General features: G+C 40.2%; 1 protein-coding gene across 1 annotated transcript; it reads left to right on the plus strand.

The window, feature by feature from the left end:
• Window positions 1-881: 881 nt before the first annotated feature.
• LOC306913326 (chemokine XC receptor 1-like) lies at window positions 882-9,967 on the plus strand (the record flags this gene model as incomplete). Its single annotated transcript, XM_079489914.1, has 6 exons — window positions 882-966; window positions 3,514-3,697; window positions 5,339-5,480; window positions 6,616-6,865; window positions 8,057-8,339; window positions 9,769-9,967. Exons 2-6 carry the CDS (start codon window positions 3,516-3,518, stop codon window positions 9,965-9,967), a joined length of 1,056 nt encoding a protein of 351 aa, XP_079346040.1. The 5' UTR covers window positions 882-966; window positions 3,514-3,515.
• Between the last annotated feature and the right edge of the window lie 3,895 nt (window positions 9,968-13,862).

The raw sequence follows: 13,862 nt of genomic DNA on the forward strand, positions 1-13,862 counted from the left end.
CGGCTAGCTAGCGGTCCACACACAGGGGAAATAAAGGACAAATAAAGGACAATAAACGTTTTTTAAGCTAGAGATCTACAAGCTCATGTGTGAGCTTCTCACAATGTCTCAGCTCTGCTCTGCACATTTTTGGTCAGTTATTTTTGAGGGGCGCTATAGCCCCTCCTATATACAGCTTTTGTCCCCACACGTCTCAAGACTTGCCATTGACGGTGAGAGGGGAATTCTGGTCAAATGTCCGCTAAATCTATAGTCCCCACCCGTCTCAATATTTGCCATTGACAATGAATGGAGAAATTACGTCAGAATTCCGCCTAAATATGACATAAATGAAACATCAAAACATTAAACGCCATTGACATTGAAGGGAAAACTTAACATCATATGTAAACGAGCAAATCGGCTAACCAAAGACAATAAGGGCCAAGTGAATTTATGTCCGCCAACATAAATTGTTGTACGATGACAAGAGCGCCCGTCAGTCATTTCACACGGGTGTGATTTTTAATATCCTATAGATTGTAAAATAGGGTTAAAGTGGTTAATTAAACTAATTGTGATGCTACGGTATCTTACAGTAACTCATTTGCTGGGGACCCCCTGGAACCCCTTCAAGGACCCCCGGGGGGTCCACGGACCCCACTTTGTGAACCACTTTGGCGTAATAAACCTAAATGTAAATGTAAATAGATATTTCTGATTCATTATTCTTCTCTTCTCTCAACCAAGCTCTGTCCCCTCCTACACATAGACATGCCTCTCATCGCTATGCACACGCACGCACGCACGCGCACACACACACACGCATGCACGCACGCACACACGCACACACACATACGCACACACGCACGCACACGCATACCAAAAGAAGTACTTCCTCCAGATGGGATGGTTTACATCTTTGAGTACTTGGGCTCACTCCGTTTCTGTTATTTACAGAACAGCAGACAGAATCACACAGCTTTGGTGAGTAACATTCTTTATTCCTATAAATGTAGTGGTGGAAAGTAACTAAGTACATTTACTTAAGTCGTACTTAAGTACAACTTTGAGGTGTTTGTACTTCACTTGAGTATGTTCAATTTCCAATGTCCATTTCTGCTCCACTACATCTCAGAGGCAAATGTTGTACCTTTAACTATATCCACTACATTTATTTGAAAACTTTAGTTACTAGTTACTTTGATTATAGTATTGCAAACATCACATTACCCACTTCAGCCCTTTATACATTTTGGCCATTTGAAAATAGCCGATCTACAAGCTCACAATGTCACATTGTGACGCTTGTAGATCTGCAATTTAAAAAATCACACCCGTGTGAACTGAGTGGTGTAAGGTTTTATATAGCATGATCAGCTGTGGTCTGACGTAATGTCTAACATAATGAAATAAGGTAAGGTATTATGTAGCCTGATCAGCTCTGATCTGACGTAATGAAATCACACCCGGATGTGATTTCACAACTGGCTTTTTCTGTGCAGAGAAAATGACCATGGTTGCTACGGTCATCCAGTTCACCCGGGTGTGATTTAATTACGTCAGAAATTATTTTGAACATAGCAACCATGCTCATTTTTTTCTGCACACAAAAGCCAGTTGTAGGAGTGGTTTACACCACTCAAAAATATATACACTTGGAAACTTGAAATGATTCTGCGTAATTAGTACTTTTAGCACTTCAAGTACATTTTGATACCAATACTTTTTTACTTTTTAAACTCAAGTACATTTTTAATTACGGCCATTTACTTGTGACGGAGTATTTCTGCATTGCAGTATTTATACTTTTACTTAAGTAAAACATGTGAGTACTTTTTTTCCCACCACTGGCTGTTGTTATGGGAAAAGACTGACGTGACATATCCCACGTTTCCCAACAGCTCTAGTTGAATTTATGGCCGACCAAAAACATTGCTTCATTGCTGCTGGGTGGAAATAGCTGAACTTCCAAAAGAGAACAGTGGACTGGAAACATTGTTGTGTTCACAAACTGATATTAAAGGAGGATTCAGTGATTTGGGTGATTTGGAAAAAACCCCGGTCCGCCCCGGATGCACACGCTCTACAGTGGGGGGGGGACACGCAACAGGCCAACGGCATGTGCACCAAGGCCCGCCCCCACTCGATCATGATTGGAGTAAGGCCCCTCTCATCCTGATTGGATGAAGGCTGCATGGCTAACCCTAGCCAAAAACGAAACCTACGTTTTTTTTTACCCCAGGGGTTAACTGGGGACAGGGAGGAACTCCTTATATGGTCAGCACACTCTATAGGGAGGATTATAAAAAACAAAACAACAACAATATTTGAATTAAGTGAAACTTTTTAAAAAGAAAATCTTGAACGTGTCAGAAGTATAGGCTACTGATTCACTGGATCACAAGGTCATTGACCTTGTGATCTTGTACTCCTCCTCATGCATGTCTAGAACCTTTATTTCATGGAGGGACCGTCCCACTAAAGCTCAGATTTATGGAGGCATCCCTCCCATCTCAGTTGTTGTGGCACAAAGAAGACTCCGCTTTGCTGGACACTGCCACAGAGCAAAAGACCAGCAGGTCATTTGGGATATTCTTCTGTGGAGACTACCCTACCCTGTCTGTCCATCAAGAGGAACAAGAGCACTCACATTTCCAGGTGTTCTGAGTATAGGGACACAGGACTGACTGTGAATGAACTTGGTGTGGCAATGAGCAACCGAGACCAGTGGAAGCAGCTTGTGAGAGAGAACTCATCCACTATACCAACAAATTATTATCTTCAAATGTTTGAAGTAGGGTTGAAGTGGTTAATGTATGTTTTGTAATAATAATACAAATCTACAAAGTAACTAGTAACTAAAGTTTTCAAATAAATGTAGTAGAGTAAAAGCCTACAATGTTTGGATCCGATGTGGTGGAGAAGAAGTAAAAGTATTGGAAATTGTAAATACTCCAGTACAAATACTTCAAAATTGTACTTAACTCTTTGTCTGCCACCTGGTGGCGGGATAAGGTAGTTAAACCCTGCCAGGGCTTTTTCCGTATAGGTAGTTTCATTTCCACTTTACCGGCATGGAGACCATCATTGTAAAGATCGGCTAATATTAGCAGTAGCTCACACTGTTTACCTTTTGCCAGAAACGTTAACATGTCGGGAGCGATGCGATAGAAAATCACAAATCACATCCGAACATCGGATGGATGACGTTCACCAAGGACAGCATCGATCGTAGTTTCAGAGATATGAGGCATTGGAGATCCTACCTTGACTGGAGGTCTATGGGGGCCGTGTGCAAAAATCCTGGTGCTGGGGGTGACGGAGGCCAATGTTAAAAGGTGAATTTCGGCTAAACCATCATATTTGGTGTAAAGCTTTAGGTACGAACATGTTCGTACTTAGCAGATAACGTCTCTAGGTACGAATATGCTCGTACTTACAGTAGCAGTAAAATAATTAAGTACAGTAGGCCTAATTCATTACTTTACACCACTGCTGATTTGTTGTGTGTGTGTGTGTTGACCTTATTAGAGATGAACAGCACATCGTCGTACTGGGAGGATTGGAACTACACAGACAAAGACTACGCCAACGAGGTGCACCTGTGTGACAGGAGCGGGGACAACGACCTGGGCACACGGCTCTCCTACCTCTACTACGTCATGTTTGTACTCAGTGTCCTCGGCAACGGCCTGGTTCTGCTCATCATCTACAGGTGGGTAGCCACTGGGTACTACCAAAGATTTTTAATGGTGGATCTCGGTTGGAGCCACTAGAGGCGAAATGGTACACAAAGCTATACAACATGGTCGCCTATAAGTAAAGTAGGCGTGGTTTGCCTCTCCCCCGACCTCCCCACCACCCTCCCCCTCTCCTCTCCCAGGCTGACAACAACACTGACAACGTCATGTGTATGAGCATTGAGAGCATTATATGGCCATTCAATGTCATTATTATTATTTTTGTGTAATGCTTTATTGGGTCGTCCACTCACAGTTAACAGTCTTTGTATTGAGTTGTGCTTGAAATGTACTGTAATTCTGCAGACTGTTAATAAATATTTCAATCAATCAATCAATTCCCATTTCCCAAATCAGCCCCCATCAACCAAGAGTCTAAGACAGTTATGGAAAATGATATTATAAAGCATTGGGACACACATTTTATTTCACTTATAATATGTCCATTATAGTTATAATATTAATCTCATATAGGGCCAGATGCCAGAGCCCCCTATGTGTCGTCTGTCAGACTGCAGATGGACAGAGAGACTCTTCCGGACTCCGCTCAAATCTCACGAGAGTGGGTCCAGTATTTAGTTCAAGGAATGGTTCATAAGCTGTGTTCACGTTCACTCTCCCACTGGAAATGAATAGACTCCAACATTCTTCCCGTCTCCTAATAATGTGTCCGCCCACTTCACGCAGATACGGGAAGTAAAGCAAAGATGGTGACTCTTGCTAAATCTCTTTGGTACTACGTCTACCGAGGCTACAGTGCGTTTACTTCTACTCCGCTACATTTCAGAGGCAAATGTTGTACTTTTACTTCACTATGTTTATTTGAATTTAGTTACTATAGTTACTTTGTAGATTTTGATTATTATTACAAAACATACAGTAACCACTTCAGCCCTAAAAAAATGGGCTGCAAAATCATAGGATAGAAATGTAAAGAAAAAAGAAAAAGACAATGTTGCATGCCATGAATTTTATTTGAGGTTCACATACAGTATATATAGGCCTCAGTCAACCTGAAGAAACATTGGCCCGGTTTCCCAAACGCATATGGTGTAAGACACATGCTCAGATGCTCCTCCTTTGATCAACCCCGGCTGGGTCGCCTGAGTGAGGGGTATGATGTTGGAAGACCCGAAACCCCGTTGACCTCAGGAAACATCACTGAAGGTACGTCCCAGGTTCATCCATGCAATGTATTTTTTTTTAGCTCTCAGGAAGAAAAGAGAGCCTACTGTCAGCTGACCAGCAGTCCAAATATTATTACATTACATTTCAGAATGGTAGACCTGAGGCCTACCATACCAGGCCTGAGGACTTGCGTGGACTTGCGTGGCACATCTATGCACGAAATGCCTATGTTCACAGGCTTCTGTGTGCGGCCTAGAGAAGCATCTGAACATGTTCAGCACTACAAGTCTTACACCATGGTGTAACAGGTGTCCTTTGGGAAACCGGGCCATTAATAATAATAATAATAATAATAATAATAATAATAATAATAATAATAATAATAATAATAATAGTAATAGTAATAATAATAATAATAATAATAATAATAATAATAATAATAATAATAATAATAATGGTCCGTAACAGTCTCTCTCCTGCTACTATAGGTTTGAGAAGCCGACCAGCGTGACCAACATCTTCCTGCTGAACCTGGTGATCTCCGACCTGATCTTCACGTGCAGCCTGCCCTTCTGGGGCCTCTACCACCAGCTCTCCGCCGGCTGGGTCTTCGGCGAGGCCATGTGCAAGGTGGGTCGGCAGGCAGCGTTGATTTCGTCGAGTAAAACTATGACGAAAAATGTCCGTCGACTAACGTTTTTCACTGACGAAAACTAAATAAAAACCAAGCTGTGATGACTAAATAAGTTCTACTGGATAAAGAGATCCAGTAGAACTAAAAGACGAGTCATTTTACACTTGGCTGCATGCTGAAAATAGCCGATCCACAAGCTGTAGCTTGTAGATTACATTTGATATTTTTGTTTAGTACACTTAAACAAATTACAAATTAATTTATGTTGACATTTAATGTGTATATATTCAATATATTTTGAATTTACTTAATAACAATACATTACAAATATAATGTAAGAAATATATTTCTAATAGCATCCATGAACATTCATGAATAGTATACTTAAAATAAAGTAGACTAAAGTAAACTTTAAGTGTAATGCTTTTTCTGTATACTTTGTCAGCATTATACTATAAATGCACTGATGAAAAATGTACTTTTATGAAGTATAATTAAGTGAAACTTTAATACATTGGGCATTAACATACTTACAAAAATGTATACTTGAACATATTTTGATTGTATTTGTGAAAAGTATACTTGTTATATGCATATTATAGTATATCTTAAGATAAGTGCATATTGAGGATACTTTCCTAGGAGTATACTGTATAAGAACTTCAAATACAATAGTTTAAAATATATTTAAAATTAAATGTACTTAAGTTCAACAAAAACTTAACATTATCAGAATACATTTTTGAAAAGTACATTTAATTGAATTAGAATTATGTTGACATTCAATGTACTTTCTAGAAATATATATTGAATAAACTCTGATTATATTTGTAAAAAAATGTATTGGAAATTTTTTTACTGTTAGCATGCTTTGACAAAAGTACCAATATACTTTTAGTACAAAAGTATACCTTCAGTATAATAAATGTACTAAAAGTATATTTTTAATATATTAAAATACATTACTTTTTCACCTGGGTTAACACACTCTTATGATAATTAGTCGACAAAAACTAGCCCTAACACTAAAACATTTCAGATGACTGAAAATATGACTAAAACTAAAATTCCATTGTATTCAAAAGACTATGACTAAAACAAAATCAAAATTTTGCCGTCAAAAATCAACAGGTGGTCGGCAGCGCCTACTTCCTGGGCCTCTACAGCTCCGTGCTCTTCCTGACCCTGCTGACCGTCGACCGCCTCCTGGCCGTGGTCTACCCGCTGGCCGCGCCGCGCCTGCGCGTGCGACGCTACGCCGCCGCGTCCTGCGCTGCGGCGTGGCTGCTCAGCGGCCTGGCGTGCATCAAGCCCGTGATGCTCTACGCCACCTTCGACAACCTCGACAGCGTGTTCTGCGAGGAGGACTATGCCGCTGCCGGTAAATGCTGCACGATATGTCGTGATATCGTTATCGAGGTTGTGAACATGCGGTATCGCAAAATAGGCAACGCTATTGCGATATTGCGATATATCGTCGATATAGAGGGTCGCAGTCGAGCGGCCCGAAAGACAATATCCAATTAATTTCCCTTAGACGTTTCATAAAGTATTTATTTAAAGGTATATTCAGTGATTTCACTTAATTCAAATATCACTTATTTTTTCTTATTTTTTGGATAATCCTCCCTACTATAAAGTGTGCTGACCATATAAGGAGTTCCTCCCTGTCCCCAGTGAACCCCTGGGGTCAAAAAACCCTAGTTTCGGTTTGGGCTTTGGGTGGCAAAGCCTTCATCCAATCAGGATGAGAGGGGCCTTCCTCCAATCATGATCAAGTGGGGCAGGCCTTGGTGCACGTGCTGTTGGTCTGTTGTACTTCCCCCCACTGTAGAGCGTGTGCATGTGCACATCTTGTTACCGGGGCGGACCGTTTTTCTTTCTCCAAATCACCCAAAACACTGAATGCTCCTTTATAGACCTGTAAGTCTCGGTCAAACCTCGGATCGTGACAACTCATGACATTATCAAACCGAATTAACTTAATTATAAAGAAAGAAAAAAATGTGTTCGGCACAAAAATATTTGTTTGTTGTTATGAGTTGTCACGATCCGAGTTGGCTTTGACCGAGGCTTACAGGTCTTGAAATAAATACTTTATGAAACGTCTATAGGAAAAATGTATTGGAAATTGTCTTCCGGGGCGCTCATCGTCATGAAAGGGGACTGTGTGGGAACACAATACCCCTTAAAGTTAAGAATGATATTGACTTGTTATTTTGGAATAATGTTTAGTTTTCAACGTTGCAACACTTAAAATATGACTTTTTTTTCTTTTTTGTATGTTTTTTTGTGACTTTCGCCTTTATTTTATTTTATTTTTTTATGGAGGGACAGACAGTAGGCTGACAGGAAATGGGGAGAGAGATGGGGGGAAGACATGCAGTAAAGGCCGTTGGGATCGGGAGTCAAACCCGCGGCACACTGCCAGACTGGATTACCAGCCAAGGTGCCTGGACCACTGAGCCATGGCCCAGGCCGAATATGACATTTTAACGGCAATGTCGTATCAATATCTCAACATTTGGCATAAACACCGAGATATGACATTTATTTTGTCCGTTTCGTGCAGCCCTAGGTTCCGCCGGGGTCGACGTGGCGGCGCTGAGGGCGGCCGGGAAGCACCTGCAGCTCTTCCTGTTCTTCCTGCTGCCGCTGGCCGTGGTGGTGTACTGCTACGCCCGCATCGCCGCCACCGTGGCTGCGTCCAAGAACGTCACCAGGTTCAAGACGGTGCGGCTGATCTTCGCCATCGTGCTGCTGTTCTTCGCCTGCTGGGCGCCGTACAACGTGGTGCTGGCGCTGCACGACGCTGCCGCAGGCGCCGGGGAGGCGCCATGCGAGGAGATCGCCAGGTGTGTCGACGCAGAATCTGCAGTGCAGTGGTTCCCAAAGTGGGGTCCGGGGGGGTCCTTGAGGGAGTTCTAGGGGGTCCCCAGCTAAATGATAGTTAGGAACCAAATGGACCCTTATGGGTCTGTAACTCTGAGAGTGTACAAATGGAACCAAATGGATGCTAACGGGTCAATTTGGTTGCATTTGTACACTCTCAGAGTTCAATTAACATTGATTTTACAATATAAATTGGGGGTCCCAGCCTCCAGGGTTGGAAATGCCAATAAATGGGGGTCCGTAGACTAATGCATGTCAAACCGGGGGTCCTTGAAATTAAACGGGTTGAGAATCACTGCTACAGCCGTAAAAATCTTATGGTGGTTCCCTGGCATATCTTTTCAAATTGGGGTCCGCGGGCTAATTGGTGTCAATTTGGGAACTACTGCTGTACTATATGCTCAAACGATATAGACAAGACAAAAGTATGAGTGATTTTACTTGAGCCAAAAAACGTACATGACCTGTCTCAATGCAATGGAAACCCTGTCTAGCTCATTGAACAACAGGGATTCACAGTTTGTTTGTATACATGCCCACAGCTACAACTAGGAACATGTTGCATGTCACATGAAGGTCTGTTGATTGGTTAGATCAGATAACGAGTTGAAGAAACAGTCACTACTGTCTAAGAACAATACTAGTCATAGCAGAGCAAACAAACACAGGGAGTAAATAGGGGTGTAACGATATAGTAACTGTATCGAAATATCGATTGATAAAATAAATTGAAGTATATCGATATGTAAACAGCAAATATCGTATCGTATTGTTTGACTTTGTATCGTATCGTTTTGCCATAATCTGCATCGAATCGATTTGCTATGTAAATAACTTTTCCATTCCATATACAGTAAGTAGAATTGGCCTGTGTGCGTATCAACTTAAAATCATTGAATCGTATCGTATCGCCAGAATGAACCAATGTCGTCCATGTATCGTATCGTCAAACCATGTATCGTGATACGTATCGTATCGCTGTTAACCCATTTTGGGTGGGAACCCCTTTTGGTGTTTTAACTAAGCATTATGTTATACTTTAGCTATTGAAAAATAGCAGATCTACAAGCTCATAGCGCGCCACCGAGTGGCGCGCTACGAGCTTGTAGGTCTGCTATTTTTGAAAAATCGTGAAAATGCGGCACAAATCTTTGAATATATATTCTTTCAGAAGACTTTTTTTTTATTTCAACGTCAGGCCTAAAATGGGTTAAAATGTATCGTTACACCCCTAGTAAATAATCATGTGAGTTCTCACTGGAGATGCAGTTTCAAAGGTTACTTCCTTTAGGCCGAACAACAACTAACTAACTAACCAACTGACTAAACATACTTAAAATATACTTTCACAAGGGATATTAAATGTTTAAACTTCTCAAAATGCCTCGACAGGTGGACGCTGGGCTACGCGCTGCAGGTCACGCGCAACATGGCGTACATCTACTTCTGCGTCAGTCCCGTGTTCTACACGTTCGTGGGGAAGAAGTTCAGGCGGCATCTGCGACGTCTGCTGGCGAAGAAGCGCTTCTCGTGCGCGACCGTTAATCTGAACAGCAGGTCTGTTCTGTCCAGAAGCACGCCAAACAGTTAGAAGTGAAGCTTTTTTCTTTTTCCAGGACTGCCCGTGAATGAATTGCATTCATCGAGCCGTGGTGGTTCAAGGTTAAACGTGTACTTACTTAAGCCATTAACACCAGGAAAGCATTATTGTCACTTTAGATTTTAACCGCTTTAACTAATATTTTATACTTTGGCTATAACATATTAGATAAACATAACTGACAAACATAAATAGATAAACATGCTCATATCACATTGTGACGTGTTATGAGCTTGTAGATCTGCTACTTTTGAAATGTGTAGAAAATGTGTACGAATCTTTGAATATCATTTTTTTGTGATTTTCATAATGATGATGTCTGAGGAGGGAAATTATTATTTTTGAATATTTTTTTAAATAATAATACACACATTTCTTTTATTCTTTTTTGTGTTTAAAATATTATAGAAGAGTACCTCAAATTGCTGTATGTTGTACTTTGATGAATATTTTTTTCATTGAATTTATTATATTGGATACAATATACCCGGCTTTACTGATGGTGTGAGAAAATGTGGGTTTAGTGTAACGTCTGCTAAATGCCCAAATTCTATAGATGTATTTAAGAAGTAAGGCCGATTGTTGATAGTTGTATATTTGTATAGCTGTTTTGCTTCATGTCATTTCTTTCTTATCGCTATCATATTTTTATACTAGGCCTACTTTTTCACCTTTCAATCTTAAATTAATTTGTTTTCATTTGTATCTATATCATCACACCGTTGAAGGAGCTTGAAGTACAACAATGTCTATATGTCTGTAATATAATGATATGTTACAAGTGTCTTTGAACCTTAAAGGGTGCTGTAGCTTTTTGGATGAGCACACACTGTTTTGTTTGCTCAATTGATTATGGCCAATGATTACCAAAATGTAAAAAGAAAACGGACCTTTATATGAATACTGTTGTTTAGTCCCTAAATGTTGAGTTGTGGACCCTTTCCTATCATTAAAAATCACACCCGTGTGAAGTGAGGGGCGCTCTTCTCACCATATGCATCATGCATCATCTCATTCCGGCCAGTCACAATTTGCGTCCTCACCTTCGTCTTCAATGTTTGTTTTACACAAACACTCAAAGCTGGCCATTCATTGTCAATGGTGTTCCATGTTTGAGTTAAGACAATGTTTGTGTGTATACAAACCGTCAAAGCGGGGCATAGGAGGGGCTAGCGCCCCTCAAAAAGTCAACTACGGTATACAGTATAGGCTATAGATAATTGCCAGGATATTAGGCTTACACTGTACATTCTTACGGTGCATTCTAGATGGCAGTTAAACCATAATGCTGTCCAAGACAGACAGACAGACAGACAGACAGACAGACAGACAGACAGACAGACAGACAGACAGACAGATAGATACGTGTAGATCACCTGGGGGTGCATACTTAGTTTAGACTAGTCATTGGTTAGACATGGGTTAGGTTTAGGTGTGCTGCCCCGTGGGAGGTTAGGTTTAGGGTGAGGGTTTGAGATAGGTTGTAGTTGCAGGACTAATGACTGGTCTAACCAATGACAATGTCTAAACCAAATACTGTCTAAACTAAGTACTGCACCCGATAACCTGACCACGTGCATATAATTATGTCATGGGCCATTGGTGGTCTGTGGACCACTGGTTGAGAAACAGTGGAGTGGAACACACTTGTGTAAATCATTGAGCTATCATTGCCTTGTAAAGTCAACAGTGCATGCTAGCTTTTGGATGTTATAATCATTAGAACGTTCAAACATTGGAATCTAATGGGCTGTTCAATGAAGAACAAAATGCATGTGATAGTGCAAAGCTGTCTCCTCGTCTTGTGGACACATACTCTGAACCTTGTGCGTGCTGAAGGTAAGAATATTCTCAGGGCTTGTACGTATACGTATTTTCTTTTTTCACTTTTTTTCTTTTTCTTTTACCGATCAGTGTTCATTTTGACAGCACATTTTGATTTTGTTTTTAGCCCGATTATACACATGTGAAATGTTTACGTTTTAGTACAGTCTAGTCTTCTTCATATCATATGATTTCAGTCAACTACATCAACAGTTGATTTAGTCAAATAAGGTTTGTGTTGGCAGATGGCGTCACAGCCTTCAGCCTGCCAGAGACAATAATAACTAGAACTGCACTGCAAACAACAAATTAACCTTTAAATAAACCAGCTGTCGATGGTGATGTAATTACGATACGTTTCAATATTGGTTGAGTAACAATCTAACGTATGTATGTATACATGTATGTAAGTTGAAAGTACTGAAAGTACTGGATGCTGAATGGTGACCTAATTAGGATATGTTTCAATGTTGGGTTATAACTGGCTGTCGATGGTGACGTAATTAGGATATGTTTCAATGTTGGGTTATAACTGGCTGTCGATGGTGACGTAATTAGGATATGTTTCAATGTTGGGTTATAACTGGCTGTCGATGGTGACGTAATTAGGATATGTTTCAATGTTGGGTTATAACTGGCTGTCGATGGTGACGTAATTAGGATATGTTTCAATGTTGGGTTATAACTGGCTGTCGATGGTGACATAATTAGGATATGTTTCAATGTTGGGTTATAACTGGCTGTCGATGGTGACGTAATTAGGATATGTTTCAATGTTGGGTTATAACTGGCTGTCGATGGTGACGTAATTAGGATATGTTTCAATGTTGGGTTATAACTGGCTGTCGATGGTGACGTAATTAGGATATGTTTCAATGTTGGGTTATAACTGGCTGTCGATGATGACGTAATGCCGGGTGGATAAAAGGTATGTTATGTATGTATGTTAGGGTTGTCGTGATCGGAACACATGATTTTCAAAAGATCGGAAAAGGGGAGAAAATATCGGATTTTTAATTGTCTAATGTAAATCTCAAAGAAAGATGTAGAAGCAATGAGATTTTGTAAAAACTGTTGTGTTTAGGCGAGTTGTTTTCCTTGGGCACAGGTCTAGTCTACTGTATTGCCAATGGCAGGACATGTAAAGTTCTCAAACAGCCTGTACATTGTGAGCTTGTATTAGTCAAAAGTTAATGTTTACCCAAGAACAGGGAAGGTTGAGAAACTGTGCATAAACGTAACTGAATTTGAGGTTAAATGTGAACGCTATGGGGGACACCAAATGACTCTCCTGCAGGGGTATATAAGAGAAAGTGGATAATGTAAGAATGTTATGTTTGTCAGTTATGTTTAATGATAAAACATTGTGTTGTGTGAACCTGATAGTATGTCACATAAATAGTATGTCATTAATATTGTAAAGTGCTCCAAGATCACCAATAATAGTTACAATACATTAGAAAACACACAGTAAGTAGCAGAGAGAACTTGTCAGAGTGTACAGTACTGTACTACTCGTACTGTACTGTATGTGTATTCCATAAACTTGAAAACCTTAAGTGACCGTTAATGTTCAATAAAGACCTTAAAGGACAACTTTATTTTTTTTTTCAACCAAGGTTCATGTTTTACGTTGTTATTAGAGAAAGTAAAAGATGAGGGTTATTTTTTTTTTTCATTTGCTGCTTTCTTTTGTTTTAGGGATTTTAGCTGTTTTTGATAGGGGGGCGGGGGCATTCGAGCATGGGGCTAAATTTGTAATTTTTTTACAAAATGTTCTAGCTATTTTGTTTTTTATTATTTAATATAGTTCTACTAGACCACAGGAAATTACATTTGGCCACAAAAGATCACGAGATCTACTGAATGTCTCAAACTGACATATTGAGCCTACAGTATATGACACACAGTGTGGCTTCCCCCCAGTAGGCCTCCATCACATTCAGTAGATCCTGTGATCTTCTGTGGACAGATGTAATTTCCTGGGATCTATTAAATAATAAAAAATAAATCACCATAATATTTTGTAAAACAATATATATTTAGCCCCATGCTCGAATGC

Source organism: Electrona antarctica (assembly GCF_951216825.1).
Source record: "Electrona antarctica genome assembly, chromosome: 20".
Classification (NCBI taxonomy): Eukaryota; Metazoa; Chordata; class Actinopteri; order Myctophiformes; family Myctophidae; genus Electrona; species Electrona antarctica.